Genomic DNA, 21,275 nt, shown 5'->3' on the forward strand with positions numbered 1-21,275 from the left:
TCTGTGCACGCAACAGAGCAACTGAAACCAGAAATGGAGAACTGCTGAAACAGCTCACGTGCACAATGTCAAAACGCCACATACCCGGCATGCCTGGCAGGTGCATAACTGGCTGCGCCAGCTGGAAGGCCAGAAGATTGCAGTGTCTTTCCTCACATCTTGCTTAGTTGTCAGTTTTTGGAGCTTGCAGGTAGAGTGAGCACCTTCCTTTTCAAGGCAAATCCCACCTCCATTTACAACCACCTAAATTCAATCACAGAAAAAAAAAAAAAAAGGACAAAAAGACAACGGATTTTGCCCTGATCTGGTTTTAAGAGACAAGTGGACAAAAATCCTATAAACATCTTTCGTTAATAAGCCACAACGTCCACCTGCACTTCAAGACAAAACCTCGTGAGTGGTGCTGGATCAGAATGGGGCACTTTATTAGGGCAGGAAACCAGAAAATAACTGACAGGGATACGAACACAAAAGGTATCAGGACTTCTAAGCAAGCTGCACTTTACAGGAAATGAGGGACATCTAGCACCTCACTGCAGGAAATTATGGGTTTTAGAAAGACTGAACATTCAAGAAAGGAAGAGACAGAGGAAAGTAAAGTAGAAAAAAAAAAGTGAGCTTGTTTCCTTGTCTTTAGCCTCTAGGACTAGTTGTTTATCTGGTCTCCTGCTCTTAACTCTCCTGGATCCCTTCTCTCTCTCTCATTCTTCCATACACAGAACTTTTAGAAAGCACCACACATCTTTGACAGAAGTGGATCAAGCAGGAAGGGGGAACGAGACCGAGGGCTCCCTAAACCAATCACAGAACCAGCAAAATATAGACACTGCAAACCACTAAACTTACTACACATATTTATCTGATGCCGACACTTCAAATACTTGACAAACTGGTACTGTAGTTTCTCTGCCATGCCTTCTGTTCTAATCTAGAACTTTATTACCCACTTTCTGCCTCCTCCCCTAAGAGGGTCTGAAGGGGTTTACATCATAGTGTGACCAATACAATTATTGGAAAGTTACACATAACTAGCCAGTAGCGTACCAAGGGGGGGGGGGGGGCGGTCTGCCCCTGGTGCACGCCGCTGGGGGGGGTGCCGCGGCGCACGCCTGTCAGCTGACTTCGCTAACTCTGCTGCAGCTCCCTCTGCCCCGGAACAGGTTACTTCCTGTTCCGGCTGGGGCAGAGGGAGCTGCAGCGAAGTTAGCGAAGTCAGCTGACAGGCGCACGCCGCGGCACCCCCCCCCCCCAGTGGCGTGCACCCGGGGGGGGGGGGGGGCATCAGCAATCCGCCCCGGGTGTCATGCCGGCTAGGATCGCCACTGAACCTAGCCCCTGTATTTGTATTTAATTGTAACTTGTTCTGTAATTTAATTGACATACCAGAATCAAATTACAATAGCCTGGAAAAGAATCAGCAGTTGGATCAATAGAGCAAAAATGTTCTTCGTATTAATTCTTCGCAAATTAAAAAAGAAAGACGGAAGTCCAAAAGACACCCGGCCTGGTTGAAAAGTGAGGTGAAGGAAGCTATTAGGGCTAAAAGAAACGCCTTCAGAAAATGAAAGAAGGAACCGTCTGAAAATAACAAGAAACAGCATAAGGAGTGTCAAAGCAAATGCAAGGCGCAGATTAAGAAGGCCAAGAGGGAGTATGAAAAAAAGATAGCATTAGAGGCAAAAAAACATAGTAAAAATCTTTTTCGGTATATTAAAAGCAGGAAGCCGGCAAAAGAATCGGTTGGGCCGCTGGATGACCGAGGGGTAAAAGGGGCGATCAAGGAAGACAAAGACGTAGCGGAGAGACTGAATGAATTCTTTGCTTCAGTCTTCACCGAGGAAGATTTGGGTGGGATACCGGTGTCGGAAATGGTATTTCAAGCGGACGAGTCAGAGAAACTTACTGACTTCACGGTAAACCTGGAGGACGTAATGGGGCAGTTCGGCAAACTGAAGAGTAGCAAATCTCCTGGACCGGATGGTATTCATCCTAGAGTACTGATAGAACTGAAAAACGAGCTTGCGGAGCTACTGCTAGTGATATGCAACTTATCCTTAAAATCGAGCGTGGTACCGGAAGATTGGAGGGTGGCCAATGTAACGCCCATTTTTAAAAAAGGCTCCAGGGGAGATCCGGGAAATTATAGACCGGTGAGTCTGACGTCGGTGCCGGGGAAAATGGTAGAGGCTATTATTAAAAACAAAATTACAGAGCACATCCGAGGACATGGATTACTGAGACCAAGTCAGCATGGCTTTTGTGTGGGGAAATCTTGCCTGACCAATTTACTTCAATTCTTTGAAGGAGTGAACAAACATGTGGACAAAGGGGAGTCGGTTGATATTGTGTATCTGGATTTTCAAAAGGCGTTTGACAAGGTACCTCATGAAAGGCTACAGAGGAAATTGGAGGGTCATGGGATAGGAGGAAATGTCCTATTGTGGATTAAAAACTGGTTGAAGGATAGGAAACAGAGAGTGGGGTTAAATGGGCAGTATTCACAATGGAGAAGGGTAGTTAGTGGGGTTCCTCAGGGGTCCGTGCTAGGGCCGCTGCTTTTTAATATATTTATAAATGATTTAGAGATGGGAGTAACTAGCGAGGTAATTAAATTTGCTGATGACACAAAGTTATTCAAAGTCGTTAAATCACGACAGGATTGTGAAAAATTACAAGAGGACCTTACGAGACTGGGAGACTGGGCGGCTAAATGGCAGATGATGTTTAATGTGAGCAAGTGCAAGGTGATGCATGTGGGAAAAAAGAACCCGAATTATAGCTACGTCATGCAAGGTTCCACGTTAGGAGTTACGGACCAAGAAAGGGATCTGGGTGTCGTCGTCGATAACACACTGAAACCTTCTGCTCAGTGTGCTGCTGCGGCTAAGAAAGCGAATAGAATGCTGGGTATTATTAGGAAAGGTATGGAAAACAGGTGTGAGGATGTTATAATGCCGTTGTATCGCTCCATGGTGCGACCGCACCTTGAGTATTGTGTTCAATTCTGGTCGCCGCATCTCAAGAAAGATATAGTAGAATTGGAAAAGGTGCAGCGAAGGGCGACTAAAATGATAGCGGGGATGGGACGACTTCCCTATGAAGAAAGACTAAGGAGGCTAGGGCTATACAGCTTGGAGAAGAGACGGCTGAGGGGAGACACGATAGAGGTATATAAAATAATGAGTGGAGTGGAACAGGTGGATGTGAAGCTTCTGTTCACGCTTTCCAAAAATACTAGGACTAGGGGGCATGCGATGAAACTACAGTGTAGTAAATTTAAAACAAATCGGAGAAAATTTTTCTTCACCCAACGTGTAATTAAACTCTGGAATTCGTTGCCGGAGAAAGTGGTGAAGGCGGTTAGCTTAGCAGAGTTTAAAAAGGGGTTGGACGGTTTCCTAAAGGACAAGTCCATAAACCGCTACTAAACGGACTTGGAAAAATCCAAAATTCCAGGAATAACATGTACAGAATGTTTGTACGTTTGGGAAGCTTGCCAGGTGCCCTTGGCCTGGATTGGCCGCTGTCGTGGACAGGATGCTGGGCTCGATGGACCCTTGGTCTTTTCCCAGTATGGCATTACTTATGTACTTATGTACTTATGTATTCGTACAAATACGATCGAACCAATCTTAATTGTTTAAGCTTAAAGAAGTTTTTCTAACCAGATTAATCATCTCAGGTTCAAATGACAATGAAGAATCTAAACTATTCCCAGCACTCTGACGGTTTTCTCTATCCCTGAGGGCACCTCTCCAGAGAGTGAGAAGATACACACCACTGTACCTCCCTACCTGTGCCTGATGTTCAGCACTCGTGCTAGTAGATGGCCCGTTACATTGCTCCTTCTCCTTGTCTTTTGCCTGCTCTCGGATTTCGTTTTCCTTGGGAATGATATCTGGAAGGGCTGCTGTACTCTCCTGCTTCAAACACTCATCTGTCACTTCAACCTTCGTCTTCCCTCCATCCATCTCGAGAGAAGTAACTTTGGTCACTGTGGGAACTAGGAGAGTCAGACATTCACTATAACTTCATTATTCACAGGCTCGACACCAATTCTCCCCCCCCCCCCCAAGCTTTCACGCAGACCTGGCACAGTTCTCCTCCCCCAGGATGGTCAGTGTCATTCTGTGAACCGCCACCACCATAGCTTTTGAACGCAGGTTCAGTGCCATGCCCCCTCCCACACAGCTTTCACACACATTGTCAGCACCACTTCCCATTTCTACAACCCTCAGCTCCCTGGTAAACCTCCTTTCCTTCTGCCTCACACACGCATTATATTCTGTAAACAGGCTTCCCATGATTTTAAGTAACTACAGTTAAGGCAGGGGTTCTCAACCCAGTCCTCAGGACACACCTAGTCAATTGTCACTTAACCCTCCATTGCCCCATGTAAGCCACATTGAGCCTGCCATGAGTGGGAAAGCGCAGGGTACAAATGTAACAAAAATAAAATAGATACTATTGGAGATTCTACATGGAATGTTGCTACTATTGGAGATTCTACATGGAATGTTGCTATTCCACTACCAACATTCCATGTAGAAGGCTGCGCAGGCTTCTGTTTCTGTGAGTCTGACGTCCTGCACGTACGTGCAGGACGTCAGACTCACAGAAGCAGAAGCCTGCACGGCCACATTGGTGATCTGCAAGGGCCGAGGAGTGGCCTAGTGGTTAGGATGGTGGACTTTGGTCCTGAGGAACTGAGCTCGATTCCCACTTCAGGCACAGGCAGCTCCTTGTGACTCTGGGCAAGTCACTTAACCCTCCATTGCCCCATGTAAGCCACATTGAGCCTGCCATGAGTGGGAAAGCGCAGGGTACAAATGTAACAAAAATAAAATAGATACTATTGGAGATTCTACATGGAATGTTGCTACTATTGGAGATTCTACATGGAATGTTGCTATTCCACTACCAACATTCCATGTAGAAGGCTGCGCAGGCTTCTGTTTCTGTGAGTCTGACGTCCTGCACGTACGTGCAGGACGTCAGACTCACAGAAGCAGAAGCCTGCACGGCCACATTGGTGATCTGCAAGGGCCGAGGAGTGGCCTAGTGGTTAGGGTGGTGGACTTTGGTCCTGGGGAACTGAGTTCGATTCCCACTTCAGGCACAGGCAGCTCCTTGTGACTCTGGGCAAGTCACTTAACCCTCCATTGCCCCATGTAAGCCGCATTGAGCCTGCCATGAGTGGGAAAGCGCGGGGTACAAATGTAACAAAAAAAAAAAATTAGGTTTTCAGAATCCCACAATGAATTTGCATGCCCTACCTCCATGTAAATCTCTGGTCTAAGGGATTGATAGTCTCTCCTGTAAGTTTATGCAGGAGACCCTTATACCAGTGGGTAGGGTGGTTATAACTAACAGGAGAGATGCTGCAAACAGTTTTTTTTTTCATTATCTTTAAAAAAGTAATCATGTGTTTTCTTTTAGTCTCAGAAGAGCATGCAGAAGTTGTCGCATATGCAGTTTACAAGTCACTGGAGAATCCAGTGTACATAAGAGAAGCTTGCAGCATTCAAGGCGAACGATATCCAGGAGCAGTACTGCACTCAGCCTTCTTACCTGCTAACTGTTCAGCGTAGGCCCAGAGAAAGGGGCAGGTGCTCACACATGCCTGACACACCATTTCCTGAAAGTCCACATTCTCAGGGGGAACTGCACCTAAGTGCTGAGAGCAAATGCACACAATGGCTTCAGCGTCTTCGCACAAACAGGATCGTGTTTCTATTAACCTTACAAAAACTCATCCAGTTTTCAGACGTATGGTAAAAAAAAAAGACATGCCAGGAAGCTAACCCATTTATCATCAACACTAGGAAAATACATAAAGGAGGGGAGAAACATTCTCTGTTCTTTCAAGCAAACTGAATGCAGTCCAGGACAAAAAGGTAGCAAACCATCCACACACGCTTTATCCAAGGCATACAAAAATCACAGCACTAACTAAATTTAAAGACATGTCCCAATCTAAAGCCGGGGGGGGGGGGGGGGGGGGATCTACTCCTGTTCTGAACAGCACATCTAGGCATGGGGAGAGGGAGAGAGGAAGGTGCAAACAGGGCAATTGCCTTAGGTACTTATGCCAAAGGGGACCCAAGCCTACTACTACTTAACATTTCTAGAGCGCTACTAGGGTTACGCAGTGCTGTACAATTTAACAAAGAGAGACAGTCCCTGCTCAAAGAGCTTACAATCTAATAGATAAGACTGAGACAAATATAGGCCAATCAAGCCATTGTGACATCACTGATGAGGCTGGCTCAGGCATTGGTGGAATGAGGCATTATGACATCACAATCTCAGCTCTGGTTAAATCACTGCTCTATGTAATACTACTACTACTACTTAACATTTCTAGAGCGCTACTAGGGTTACGCAGCGCTGTACAATTTAACAAAGAGAGACAGTCCCTGCTCAAAGAGCTTACAATCTAATAGACAAGTGAACGGTCGGTCCGATAGGGGCAGTCAAATTGGGGCAGTCTGGATTCACTGAATGGTAAGGGTTAGGTGCCGAACGCAGCATTGAAGAGGTGGGCTTTAAGCAAAAACTTGAAGACGGGCAGGGAGGGGGGCTTGGCGTAAGGGCTCAGGAAGGTTGTTCCAAGCATAGGCTGAAGGAGGCACAGCCTGCTGGTGCATTTTTTTTTTTGGGGGGGGGGGGGGGGCCTCTCCTCAATTTCTGCCCTGGGCCCCAGCATGTCTAACATCAACCCTTAGCACACCCAAAATTGTGATCAAGAAACTTAACAAAATGTTCACATCCTTGTGTACTGTTTACTAAACTGTCCATTACTAAGATGCTGTTTATGTTTTGCGTTGCATAAAATAGGCTGATTTAGGCTTACTATAAATTTGTGTCTGTGTCGCATATTAAGCAATTAATATTTTCTTGTAAGGTGATCAAATAGACAGCCTTAGGTGATTTACAGGTGTATATAACACAGTGGCATACATGTGTCAGTATCAGTTTTACAAGAGGCATTGCTTACTGGGTATGTACTGGGAACACAGATTTGAAGGGGACACATTCTGGGAGGACCTCAAAATCATATGTGCATTTCCTATTTTGCAAAACACACGATTGATCGTCTCTAGGAAAAGGTGACAAATCACCAGAAACAAAAAATAAGGTTTTAATTAATTCTGTTAAAGCAAACAATTTGTAACGTTAACAATCCAAACCCCATCCTTTTATGTGAAAAAATTAAAAAAAGTAGAGACAAACATTTAACTTTTGTAAACCGCTTATGGACCCACAACTGGAAAAAGCTAGTCTCAACACTTGGGAATCCAGTTCTTTAGTCACCTTTCCCCAGAGACAGTCACATATATGCATACTTCACAGAATTTCTCCGTCAGCATTTACACAAGTGAAAATAAGCATTGGCTAAGTCTCTTATGTTGTTGTTCTGGAGTTTAGAAAAATGTCGGGGGAGGGGGCGGTACTGACCAGAATAGTTGTGCATATTTTTCTATTGAAAACAGCAAAATTAATAGTTCTGCAGCCTGGCTCCTTTTGGACATGTAATTTTGCAAATTCACACATGTAACTGCTGGTACTTTCAGAGACAAAGCCTTAAGCGACACCTGCTGTTTGAGCATTTTTTTTTTAATAGCTGCTCCTGATGTGCAAGCTGCCAAATACACATTTTTCTTGTGACCTTATAGATATGTTACAAAAGGCTTCATGATCAGCAAGACTTTTATAAAAGCTTTAAACTGTGAACATCCTGACTTTAGATGCCTCTTGTCTGACCTAAATGACCTGTACAAAACTGGCCTTCACATCTGCAGATTACATTTTTTTTTTAAACCTTATAAATGTGAGACCATCTGGTTTTCAGGATCAGATAGCCCCGCCCCACCCCCCCTTCGTATCATTCCTGTTCATTTGGGGGTGACCATAGATTCAAAGCTTAATTCTTCACCTCACATTTCATCCACAATTCAGAAATCATTTTCTACACTTAAAAGGTGTATTTTCAAAGCACTTTGACTTACAATGTTCCATAGAAACCTATGTAAGATTGTAAGCTCTTTGAGCAGTGACTGTCCCTCTATGTAAATTGTACAGCGCTGCGTAACCCTAGTAGCGCTTTAGAAATGTTAAGTAGTAGTAGTAGTACTTTGATAATGAGCCCCTTAGGGTCCAAAAGATCAAATTTTCTTACCTGGATAAGAAGGCATTTATAACTTTAATCATGCATTGATTTTGAATAAAATAGATTACTGTAATTCTTTGTTAATTGGTTTGCTTTCTTACCAAATTCATTTACAACTCGTTCAGAATACAGCAGCAAAACTTTTATATAAAATACTAAAAAAGTCTCAGTCACCTAAAGCTCACAGCCTAATACTTAAAAGACTTTGAATACCTTCTTCACGGGTTTTTTTTTCGACTAGAGCCTAACTAAAGGGGGCGGGGGGTAGTAGGGTAGGGGGATATTTGGGCGCTTGAGGTAATGAGTTCGGAGGAGGGAAAGGGGTGGACCTTGGGTTTGGGATTAGGTAAGATTATGGCTGTATGACATGTGTTTACATTTTGCTGTGTTTATAAGGTGGCAAAATTTATAAACTGCTGAACCACACTAATTGCAATACCACACATGCCGTATATGTTATTATGTGCCCTTGCTCATTACTTTACGTGGGTAAAACAAAGAGAAAAATCAAGACGCGCATAATTGAGCATAGGAGTAATATCAATCGGGGTAATCTCACTGCCCCACTTGTGCAACATTATATGGAACAATCGCATTCCCCGTCTGATCTCCGGTTTTTTGTCTATCAAGTGGTTAAAAAGCCGTGGCGTGGTGGTGACCTTGATCTGCTTTTGTTACAACGAGAACAAAGAACTATTTTTGAATTTAATACAGTAACTCCTGCAGGACTTAATCTAGAGATAGACTTGTCTGTTTTTCAATGAATATTTAGACAATATGTTGTTTTCTTTCTTTTTAAACATTGGAAGGATGTTCTTTGCAGTTTATTTTAAGGAACATTTATATATGCGACTAATGGATGTATGATATGCTTGGTTTAAAGCATATATTTTTGATTGTTTGATGTCATGTATTTATGAACAAATGTTTCACACATGTACTCATTTGGTTTATGAACAAATGTTTCATATATGTACTTATTTAAGTTTAACACCTGATTGCATGGGTATATTCAACATAATATTATGATAAAACTACAGATTTGTAATGCCACACACGTTTCATTCTAGTTTTTAATGTTTTTAAAAATGTTTTTCATTAATTTTTTAATTCATTTTTTAATAATCATTTCATATAGTAAATACATTAGAGTATATTGGTACATTTAATGATAAAACCATATGTTTGTAGTATTATTTAAGTTTATATTTAGAATTTAATAATTAATTATAAATGCAATTTATAGACTCATAAGGTAGATAATAATGGCACAATATAAACATACAATTATAAGAATGAAGTGCTGTTTAAGCTCAATTTTAGCATTTATAAGCTTTTTTAAGGGTCTTTTTGTCAAGGCTCATTCATTAAAGAACTGTGTTCCATTTTTAAAGGCCCGTGGTGCTGTTTTTGTTTGTATGACATGTGTTTACATTTTGCTGTGTTTATAAGGTGGGAGGGTGGGACATGTTAAAATTTCAGAGGTTGACGATTGTATGACAATAATTGGCTAAGTGTATAACGCTTTTCATACATCCAGTGTTTAGTTTCTTACATGCTGTATTGTCAGCGAATATATTGATTTTCTCGTCAATAAAAAATAAAAAAAAAATAGATTAAACATAATACAAAAAAAAAAAAATCTGATCATGTTTCTCCACTTCTTTTTGAACAACACTGGCTCCTGATTAGCTTTAGGATCTGTTATAGGGTATTACTTGTATTTATTTATATTTTTCTCACACGTTTTTAGTAGTAGCTCAAGGTGAGTTACATTCAGGTACACTGGGTATTTGCCTGTCCCTACAGGGCTCACAAATCTTGTGATCCTCCTGCACACAGTCAAACCTTTACATTAAAGGCAGTCAAAGGGGAACTTTGGAGTATACCAACTATTTATTTTTTATTTGTTGCATTTGTACCCCACATTTTCCCACCTATTTGCAGGCTCAATGTGGTTTACATAGTACCGTCAAAGGCGTTTGCCCAGCCGGTGGATAACAAATACAAAGTTGTATAGTGATCGTATGAGATATAAGTGGAGGGTCGGAATGGATGAAGATTGCGTGTTGTCCTGTTCGATCATAGTCATGCTGTGTTGGTAGGTGAAGAGGGTTACGTGGGGTCGTTGGTGTAGGCCTTTTTGAAGAGGTAGGCTTTTAGTGATTTCCTGAAGTTCAAGTGTTCGTGGATTGTTTTCACAGCTTTTGGGAGCCCATTCCATAGTTGTGCGCTTATGTAGGAGAAGCCGGCTGCATAAGTTGTTTTGTATTTCAGTCCTTTGCAATTTGGGTAGTGTAGGTTTAGGTAGGATCTTGACGATCTGACTGTTTCTTACTGGTAAGTCTATAAGGTCTGTCATGTATCCTGGGACTACACCGTACATGATTTTGTGGACTAAGGTGCAGATTTTGAAGATGATCCGTTCTTTGATTGCGAGCCAATGCAACTTTTCTCGGAGGGGTTTGGCATTTTCGAAGCGTGTTTTGCGCACTCATTTGATTTGGGAGGCACAAAGATCCAGGGTTAGTACGGCTTTGTTGGCTATAGAAACAGAGGCTATGTGGGTTTAATTTATTTATCCCTGGAAGCCTCCCACTTACCTGAAGCATTCTTTGGCTGCCTTTAATTTAAAGGTTTGACTGTGTGCAGGAGGATCACAGAAGATTTGTGTGACTCTGCAATTCCCAGTGTTTCCCTGTGGTTTTCTTTATCACAGGGATAAGAACAGTGGCTTTATATTGCAGTGGAGTTTTTTTTTCTTTCTTCACTTGAGAACTTGTTGGGTACAAAGATCAGTAACGTTCAATATCTGCTACAATTATTAAGAACTGGGTTTTGTGTGCCCTTGTGTTTTTTTAGGGCTCACTGACTGGTCTTTATTGAGATTGTGCTCTGATGATACACAGAGACTGAAGAAACTGCAATTTAGGGTTTATGTTCAATGTTCTTTGTGGGATTTACATATGTGATCAGGGTATAAGTCTGGTGTGGATGGCAGTGGGAGTGAGTTGCAGGGATACTATTTGGTAATTCTTTTAATTCACTGCTTTGTTTTCACTAATAAAGATTTTGTAATTTATATAGAACAGGAGTACTGTTTGTTGTTAGTGTCTAAACACTTGCCAACTAGGAGTTAACTGATTGCCACTAAAAGGAATGTATATCCCCAAAATCAGCTGTTTACATTGTTAACCTTTTTCTTTCACATATTGGTGCTTCTACTTAAGGTTTATCTTCAATCAGCTTTCAACTGCCTATTCAGCTACATCAGTGTCTTTGTGCATGTCAGAAAAATGCCTTCTATGAGACATTTGACAGAATTACATTTTGCCCTTGTGTTTACCAGCAGAACTGCGTGCACTTCAATATTCTTTGTACTTTTCGCAAGTGCATAAAAGGCTTGCAGGCTTTTACTGTTAGTGCAGAGATTTTTGCATGGTTGGTATTGTATTAATAGTTCTATGTTATTTTATTTTTGGTTCGGGTTTTTTGTTGTTGTTGATTGCCTAAAATGTATTTGACTGAGGGGCTACAAATATTTTGGGGGTCTGCCAGGTTATACGTGGCCTAGAATAGCCACTGTTGGAGACAGGATGCTGGGCTTTGATCCGACTCGGCATGGCTTCTCTTATGTTCTTAATCTGCCCCTCAGTCAAGCACAGACTGCACACACATGAACTCTAGTCCAGTGGTATTCACGGTCAGTCTTCCAGGACCACCAACGGTTTACATTTTCAGGATATCCCAATTAATATGCATAAGAAAGCTGCAGTCAGTTGAGGCAGTAATGCATGCAACTCTGTAAGTGTTCATTAAAATACCCTCAAAATCTGAGCTGTGATGGCCTTTAAGGTCTGGGTGTGAATTCCAGTGCTCCAGCCTATGTCTGACAGGAGCTAATCACTAGCATGCTCCTTACCCTTCCATGGAACCAGTCTTCACACACCACACATTGAATCATTTCATCAGATGTCTGCAAGACATGAGGAATTAGTATTAACAATAACAATCTGCTCAGCACAGAAACCAAGGAAGTAACAGATGTCCCATGAAGCTACTCTCTCTCTCTCTGGGCCCTACACTAACCCAGCAGCAGCTCTGGGCTAGGGAACTATTGTTCATACTAGCAATGAATTCTGCTCCAATTTTTCATTTCTAATTCACTTTCATATCACTGCCACTGTATGCATCTGTGCTAGCTTGTAAAACGTTCAGCAAAGCTATTTTGCTCTTTTCATACAGCAATCACCGATTTGCCTTCTGTAATGCTGGCAGAAACTGCAATTCCTTACATTAATGCAGATTTCCTTACAATGATAGGATCTGCCGATTTAGAGAAACAAGCGATATATGGATCACCAAAACAAGCCTAGCTTCACCTGCATTGCCTCTACTTTTATAGATAAACAGAAGCAGAACAGTTTGTCCATCTGCAATGATGCCATTACTAACCTTGTACCATCATCACACAGACACCATTTGACCTTCGGCTACTATGTAACGTGACCTGCAGCTGGTAGCTGCTATCTCACATTGTAAAACACCGTTAGTGCTCTCTGTACCTATCTGTTTTGTAGAGTGTCCTTCTTACCTCATCTTCTGGATCAGGATATGGTCTCTTACAAGTGCAGTACAATCCAAAGAAGTTATCGTTGTACTTATTGACTGAATTCACCTTCTCCTTTTCCTGGAATATGGTACAAAGCATATCAGTATTACAGATAAGGAACCAACTCATTGGTAAATCGAAGTGGGTAGAACAGCAGTAACAAGTGTGTAGTATCAATGTAACATGCAAGGTTGCACTGGGCCTTCCTCAATTGGCTTTCAAATAAATTTGAGCAGAAGCACCGTAGGTGATTTGCTCAAAACTGTCCAAATGTGCGACAATCACTGTTGGAGCCCAGAACTAACTAGTAGAAGTTAGGGTTTTTCTTGAAACTGGTATACTGCATGAAGGGTGGAGGAGTGGCCTAGTGGTTAGGGTGGTGGACTTTGGTCCTGGGGAACTGGGTTCGATGCCCACTTCAGGCACAGGCAGCTCCTTGTGACTCTGGGCAAGTCACTTAACCCTCCATTGCCCCATGTAAGCCGCACTGAGCCTGCCATGAGTGGGAACGCGCGGGGTACAAATGTAACAAAAAAAAAAAAACAACATCTGTTCCATTTGCCTTATAGACTAGAGTTTTTTTTAAAGAAAGATTTACATGTGGTGGATAGCACCACACAATTAGTCTTTAAAAAAAGGAATTTATGTGCAATCAGATCTCTGAGACACCCCAGCATTAGGGAAATGTGGCCATGTCTGATCTTTAATGCAAGATCTCCTATTCTTTTAATAAAAAAAACTGTTTTATTGTCTACGTGTGATCTGCCATTTTTTTCTGCACCCTCTTCTCTGCCATATTTACTTCCAATTCCTCCTTTTTGAGATACCCTGAAAAGCTGTGGCAAGTTTATAGTTTTCTCTCTTTCCAAATCCTAAGCTTTAACAGTAGGTCGCTGCAAAGAATATCTTTAAAAAAAAACAAAAAAAAAAAAACAACTTTGTCTCATGGATAATAAGGAAAAATAAAAAGCGGTAACACCTCATCAATTTATTGAGGCATGAGCCTTCTGGGCACAAGGCCACCTGATCAGATGCAACTGCATGCAGTGACCTCTCATCCTGGAAGATTCATGCCTCGGGCTGTTATTTTTGCTGCTATAGACCAAAGTTTTCAAAGCCAGAGGTGACAGCTCATGCATGTTAAAAAAAAAAAAAAAAAATACAACTGTAGCCAGACAGCTCTGGATTTTGTTTTCCGTTTGCTTTCATGTTATGTGATCCAACTACAATTCTTGGACCGAGCTAGTGGACAACTACTGTCCTACAGCCACTGCAGTACCGCACTTGGAAGTCAATTCTGTATAGGTCACCAACATTTAGGCACCAAAATGTGCATGAACTGGTGGGTGCTATGTGCTATTCTGTAACGTCATCTGGGCGCTCAGATTCCATCATAGAATACAGTGTATGTCGGCATTTATGCACCCAACATTTAGATTCAAACACTTACACCCGGTCAAAGGCAAGCGCAAACATGCACACCTCTAGATGTTACATTTTAGCGTGTAACTTCTAGTATTCTGTAAGTTATGCATGTCGATTTGGGACCCCGCCCATGTGTATGCCCCCCCCCCCCTTGCAGTTACATTCTATAGAATTTAGATGCTAACTCTATAGAATAGTAAGTGCAATTTTAAGCCAATTAATGCCACTTAGCACTAATTAAGGATTAAGATGCACAGGCAGTGGCTAGAATCCTATTAACATGTGCATGCAATTTCATGCAGTGTGCACAGATGTGTGTGCAGTGTTACAGAATTAGAGGAAATGCATCTCACTGGCTGTACTTATTCCCTTTACTTACCGGGAAGAACTTGCATGTCATGTTTTTAAACTTGCTATTTCCACAATCACAACGAAAGTTCCTGAGGACGACAGAGAAAACACACTAGTTAAAGTTTTAAAAGCTATATATATATTTTTTTTTTTCTTTTTAATTTTGCCAGCTCCCTGGCCAAGACTGCTAAGCGTAACACTTTTACCGCTTTGTGTACAGCTCGAAGAGTTCATGCCCTTCATGGCACTTGTAACTACAGGCCAAGCAGATCCCTGCTGGTTCTTCTCCCTTGGGTGTGCATGTATTACAAGCATACAGAGCTTGTCTCTTCACATAACCCTATGAAAGCAGACCAGGATAGAAAACCAGGTCAAAAACTATAAGATCATTTAACACAGTAAACAACTGCAGAAACCTAGTTATTCAGCAACACCTAACATGCAACAGGCACCAACTGTGATAAGAAATGTTGTAAAGCACATCTATCCTAAGAGATAAGATTGTTGTGTTCATCTCTTCTTTTCAGAAGTGTGAATTGTTTAGAATGGTTAATAAAGTTATTCAAATAAAAAGTGAAAAGCATTGCCAAAGTTTTTTTTTTTTTTCAGTTCTTATTAGGGTCTTGAAAAGAAAGCATACAATCACACCAATGAAGAATTTGAACACAACAGCCACACTATAAAGTTTTTCCTCACTGCGACTCACAGATGGAGAGGTTTCAGCATCAGATTCAGCACTAGAGACAGACAACTCCCCAGCACAAGGGTGGGCAACCTCAGTCCTCAAGGGCCACAAACCAGTCAGGTTTTCTGGATTTCCCTAATGAATATGCATGAGAACTATTTACATACAGTGGAGGCAGTGCATGCAAATAGACCTCATGCATATTCAGTGGGGAAATCCTGAAAAAAAACAAAAACAAACGATTGGGATGCAACCCTTGAGGACCAAGGTTGCCCACCCTTGCCCTAACAGGTTATGGACTGAATATTACCACGCACACGAATCCCTAGTGAGTACTTATAGTTACGATTTGCAAACCACCTCTCTCATAACCCGAGGTCTCTCTCCTCAGAATCCCGGGGAGCAACAGCTTTCTACTGTAGTCTCCTCACATTCACAGTGTTTTCAAGACACATGAAAATTTCAAACAAATCCTAAATGGAGAGAAAGTATAAAGAACAACAACTCCAGAAGAATTTTACTCTCCCCTCCCCCCCACTAGAAAATGTACCAGAACAATATATTACCATGATAAGTAATAGGAAGTCTTATTCTTCTTTAGGAATGTGCTTTCATTTGTAATATTTCCCATGCCATTTCTTGCACAAATGACTCAAACAGTATACACTGCAAAATATATTTTGGTTGCACACCCTATCCTTTTATGAAGGCTGGTGACATGGTGGCCATCTTTTAAAAGCAATACTAAAGATATTAGATAATTTGAGTGGTGGAGATAAGCTATATTATAAACCGACACTAAGATGGGGTGAAACTAATGCCGGTTAAAGTAGTAAGCAGAGCATCCGGGAGATTGGAAGAATCCGTTTTTTACCCAGAGCCCTGAGATGCATTGACTAAATGAATTTTTCATGATAAAGTAAACCAAATAGTACATGAATCTGAGGAGACTGCTCACGCTAAAACAAAAGCTTAATGCTATGTTAATACGCACCTCCGTTCCTGAAGTGATAAGTTTAAAGTCCCAAAATAGCTATTGTTTGGCCATTTTTTTTAACCACTTTTAAAGCTAGATAAATCCAAGCAATACTGTGCAGCATCGGCATCTCATCAGAAGCTCCATGCAGCTATCACACTGACAGAACAGCTGGAGTCTGGAGAAAAAGAATTTAACCCTTATCTGACCAACTGCATTCAGAGGTCAACAGGTGGGGGTCCCTGGGGACCCTGCATTCAGTGCTTGCAGAAATATTGTGGATCTGGAAAAGTTAGCGTTAACATTCTGTCTGAAAAAAATGTAAGAAATTGTCTTCAGTGAGTTATTGACAAATACTAGTTTAGCAGATTCCACTTTATATAGTAAAAAGAAGACCAGTATGTACTGAAGTCATTGTTTACTACAGACTTCTTCTTTATCTATATTGACATAGAAAGGCCTTTTGATAGGACAGGTTAAAGGTGGTCTGAAACTGACCAGTATTTATGACAGATGTCTTCTTTTGGAAAAGTAAATTATACTCTTAACATAATAACTTAAGTGTTGCCATACTGGACAGACTGAAGGTCCATCAAGCCCAGTATCCTGTTTCCAACAGTGGTCAGTCTAGGTCACAAGTACCTGGCAAGATCCCAAAAGAATAAAACAGATTTTTATGCTGCTTATCCCAGAAATAAGCAGTAGATTTTCCCATCTTAAAAACCTGTTTGTAACATCAGTAATTTGCAAAGCATACAACTAAATAGTCGTGCAATCCAACTAGCACAGCGCCAGCCTTAAGTCATCATAGGAAAGATCATTATTTATTGTTGCCTAGACCAGTGGTTCCCAAACCTGGTCCTGGAGGCACCACAGCCAGTCAGGTTTTCAGGATATCCAAAATTAATAGTCATCAAAGAGATTTGCATACCAAGGAGGCAGTGCTTGCAAATTTCAGTGATGAATATTCATTATGAATACCCTGAAAACCTGCCTCCAGGACCAGGTTTGGGAACCACTGCACTATGCCCTTTCAGCATATTTGCTTAGATTAAGTTCAGCATTCTAAAAAAAGATGTCTTGCTGATGCTACGGAATTCTGTGTAGAAGGATCAATTACCTCATACGAGGTTGAGGGTATAAATGAGGTCATTTGGTCTGCCGAACTTCAGGGGGATTTGGAAGCTGAGAGATTTCTCTCCCAGTCTTCCCTCCTTGTTAACAAGATACCTTATGCAGCTCTAATAAAAACTCTGTTTTCACTTACCTCTTATACAATCTATTTTATTTCTCGGAATTTACATACTTTCCAGACTATCAAGTGTGTAAAATTAAGTCTATAATAACCAGGGCTTTTTTTGAGGGGGTACTGAGTACCGGCACCTTTTCCAGTGTCTGCTAAAATTGACCCATGGACCACAAGTTTTAATGAAAGAGCTCAGGCTCTACACCAATTCTGCCTTGTCATAGATTCTGTGACTGGTTGCAGGGGGGCCTGGCCATTGTGGGGTGGATCCCTCAGTGATTACCTCACTCCTGAAGGGTGGGCTGACATTTGAGTACCGGCACCTTTTTTGCTAGAAAATTTGCACTGATAATAACTTTCTCATACAACTGAGTGTCAAGTCAACTGCTGTTTCTATATCACTGCACTGAGATTCTTCTGACCACATGGACTTCGTATTCTGTGGCCAGAACTCTTGACTGTCACTCGCACTGTCGCTGCTCCCTTCACGTTCCTCCAAAATGTGCTATAGAGCATCAAACGAACTAAACCTAGCTCTTCTCGCCATATTACTCAGGAAGATAGCACAATAAGAGGCATATTTTCAAAGCACTTTGGGAGGCTAAGTTCCATATGCTTCTATGGAACTTTGGGAGGCTAAGTGCTTTGAAAATGAGCTTATTAGTGAACAGCAGCACAGGTAAAACCCAAAGTTATTATAATAAACCTTTTTTTTTTTTTTTTTTTTTTTTTTTTTTTTAATTCAAACAGCGATAATACTCTTTTTCCCTACTTATTCTTCCTACATCACTAATTGTAGTTGACATCCTGGAATGACATAACAGGCCTCTCTGTAAGCCACATTGAGCCTGCAAATAGGTGGGGAAAATAAAATAAATAAATATGGGGTATTTGGGGACCCAACAGAAAAAAAATGTACGTTTAAAGTGTTTCTGCACTGAAATGTGTCCTAATAACAATGCTGCACTAAGTGATAACTAGGCAATACATTGCTACGTCACCTGTCCTTTACTACAGCACAAAAATATTTTTATTTTTTCTTACATTTGTACCCCGCGCTTTCCCACTCATGGCTGGTTCAATGTGGCTTACATATTGTAAGGTACTTATTTGTACCTGGGGCAATGGAGGGTTAAGTGACTTGCCCAGAGTCACAAGGAGCTGCCTGTGCCTGAAGTGGGAATCAAACTCAGTTCCTCAGGACCAAAGTCCACCACCCTAACCACTAGGCCACTCCTCCACCGTTGCTACTATTTGAGATTCTACATGGAATCTATTCCACTAGCAACATTCCATGTAGAATCTCCAATAGTAGCAACATTCCATGTAGAATCTCCAATAGTATCTATTTTATTTTGTTACATTTGTACCCCGCGCTTTCCCACTCATGGCAGGCTCAATGCGGCTTACATGGGGCAATGGAGGGTTAAGTGACTTGCCCAGAGTCACAAGGAGCTGCCTATGCCTGAAGTGGGAATTGAACTCAGTTCCTGAGGACCAAAGTCCACCACTCTAACCACTAGGCCACTCCTCCACTGTTGCTACTATTTGAGATTCTACATGGAATCTATTCCACTAGCAACATTCCATGTAGAAGTCGGCCCTTGCAGATCACCAATGTGGCCGTGCAGGCTTCTGCTTCTGAGTCTGACGTCCTACACGTACGTGCAGGATGTCAGACTCACAGAAACAGAAGCCTGCGCAGCCTTCTACATGGAATGTTGCTAGTGGAGGGGTAGCCTAGTGGTTAGTGCAGTGGACTTTGATCCTGGGGAACTGAGTTTGATTCCCACTGCAGCTCCTTGTGACTTTGGGCAAGTCACTTAACCCTCCATTGCCCCTGGTACAAAATAAGTACCTAAATATATGTAAACTGCTTTGAATGTAGTTGCAAAACCTCAGAAAGGCGGTATATCAAGTCCCATTCCCTTTCCCTATTTGAGATTCTAGATGGAATGTTGCTACTATTGGAGATTCTGTTGCTACTATTTGAGAAGTCGCTAGTTGCTACTATTTGAGAAGTCGGCCCTTGCGGATCACCAATGTGGCCACACAGGCTTCTGCTTCTGTGAGTCTGACGTCCTGCACATACGTGCAGGATGTCAGACTCACAGAAACAGAAGCCTGCGCAGCCTTCTACATGGAATGTTGCTAGTGGAATAGAATGGAATGTTGCTAGTACAATCTCCAATAGTAGCAACATTCCAAGTAGAATCTCCAATAGTAGCAACATTCCATGTAGAATCTCCAATAGTAGCAACATTCCAAGTAGAATCTCCAATAGTAGCAACATTCCAAGTAGAATCTCCAATAGTATCTATTTTATTTTTGTTACATTTGTACCCTGCGCTTTCCCACTCATAGCAGGTTCAATGCGGCTTACATATTATATACAGGTACTTATTTGTATTGTATCCCTTCCTCTGCTCTAGAGATCCTATGTACTTGTCCAGAGCTTTCTTGAATTCAGATACAAGGTTTTGTCTCCACTGCCTGTATGGGGAGGCCGTTCCACGAATTCACCACCCTTTCTTTTGTTTTGTTACATTTGTACCCTGCGATTTCCCACTCATGGCAGGCTCAATGCGGCTTACGTGGGGCAATGGAGGGTTAAGTGACTTGCCCAGAGTCACAAGGAACTGCCTGTGCCTGCAGTGGAAATCGAACCCAGTTCCTCAGGACCAAAGTCCACCACCCTAACCACTAGGCCACTCCTCCACCGTTGCTACTATTGGAGATTCTACATGGAATGTTGCTAGTGGAATAGCAACATTCCATGTAGAATCTCCAATAGTAGCAACATTCCATGTAGAATCTCCAGTAGTAGCAACGTTCCATGTAGAATCTCCAATAGTAGCAACATTCCATGTAGAATCTCCAATAGTATCTATTTTATTTTGTTACATTTGTACCCTGCGCTTTCCCACTCATGGCAGGCTCAATGCGGCTTACATGGGGCAATGGAGGGTTAAGTGACTTGCCCAGAGTCACAAGGAGCTGCCTGTGCCTGAAGTGGGCATCGAACCCAGTTCCCCAGGACCAAAGTCCACCACTCTAACCACTAGGCCACTCCTCCCCCAGACCGTCGGATTATGGTTATAAAAAAAAAAGCGTCTCTACAATTCTTTCAAAGAATAATAACCAGAGAAAGGGTGACAGGCCCGTACTATTTCTCGCACGCTTGCTACCACGGCGATGGGCCCCTACCTCCGGGTACGAGCACTTCTCCGCGTCGCTCCCGCCCAGCACCGCGCAGGCCTCGTTCTCCAGCTCCTCGTCCTCCTCCAGCACGTCCACCAGGGACAGCACCGGCTCCTCGGCGCCCTCCTCTTCAGGCTGTAGCCTGCGCTTCGGGCCGCCCTCGCTCGCTGCCATGGTGCGCGCGCTCACCCGCGCCGGGCCGAAGAAGGGCGGGAAACACAACGCCCCACCCACCCCCCTCAACCCGGGGATGGGGAAGGTCCCACAGCCTCCGAGGTTCGGGGAGGAGCAGGATGCGCTCGCGCTGCCCCGCCCCCGCCGCGCTCCTCCTGTTTACAGCGGCACGTGCTTGCGCTTCCGGGTGAAGGAGGCGCGCGGGGGGAGGGGCTAAGGGGTTGGGTTTTTAACCCTGTATTGTTTGTACTTGCGGCTTTAATGACGCCGGATGTAGTAGGGAGGAAGTGTTATGCTCGGGGTCAAGTAGAGCTAACGATAGGATGACATCGCTTTTCTGTGTATTTGTTTGCATTTTAAAGGGGGAATAAAGAAAAGGCTATGAAAGAAGATTTTTGCCTAGAACGGAAACGAAATGGGCTGCGGGGGGTG

The 21,275-nt window shown here is 42.5% G+C and overlaps 1 protein-coding gene across 1 annotated transcript in view; it reads right to left on the reverse strand.

The window, feature by feature from the left end:
• UBR7 (ubiquitin protein ligase E3 component n-recognin 7 (putative)) overlaps positions 1 to 20,986 on the reverse strand; it is a 34,859-nt gene extending 13,873 nt beyond the window's left edge. Inside the window, exons 1-8 of the mRNA XM_030214052.1 lie at positions 20,676 to 20,986; positions 14,768 to 14,901; positions 14,590 to 14,650; positions 12,768 to 12,863; positions 12,096 to 12,149; positions 5,572 to 5,677; positions 3,795 to 4,003; positions 85 to 243 (exon numbers count right to left, since the gene is read on the reverse strand). Of these exons, the coding sequence (XP_030069912.1) occupies positions 85 to 243; positions 3,795 to 4,003; positions 5,572 to 5,677; positions 12,096 to 12,149; positions 12,768 to 12,863; positions 14,590 to 14,650; positions 14,768 to 14,901; positions 20,676 to 20,843 (987 nt within the window). The 5' untranslated portion in view covers positions 20,844 to 20,986. The remainder of the gene's footprint in view (positions 1 to 84; positions 244 to 3,794; positions 4,004 to 5,571; positions 5,678 to 12,095; positions 12,150 to 12,767; positions 12,864 to 14,589; positions 14,651 to 14,767; positions 14,902 to 20,675) is intronic.
• Positions 20,987 to 21,275: the final 289 nt, after the last annotated feature.

This window comes from Microcaecilia unicolor, chromosome 9 (genome assembly GCF_901765095.1).
Source record: "Microcaecilia unicolor chromosome 9, aMicUni1.1, whole genome shotgun sequence".
Taxonomy (NCBI): domain Eukaryota; kingdom Metazoa; phylum Chordata; class Amphibia; order Gymnophiona; family Siphonopidae; genus Microcaecilia; species Microcaecilia unicolor.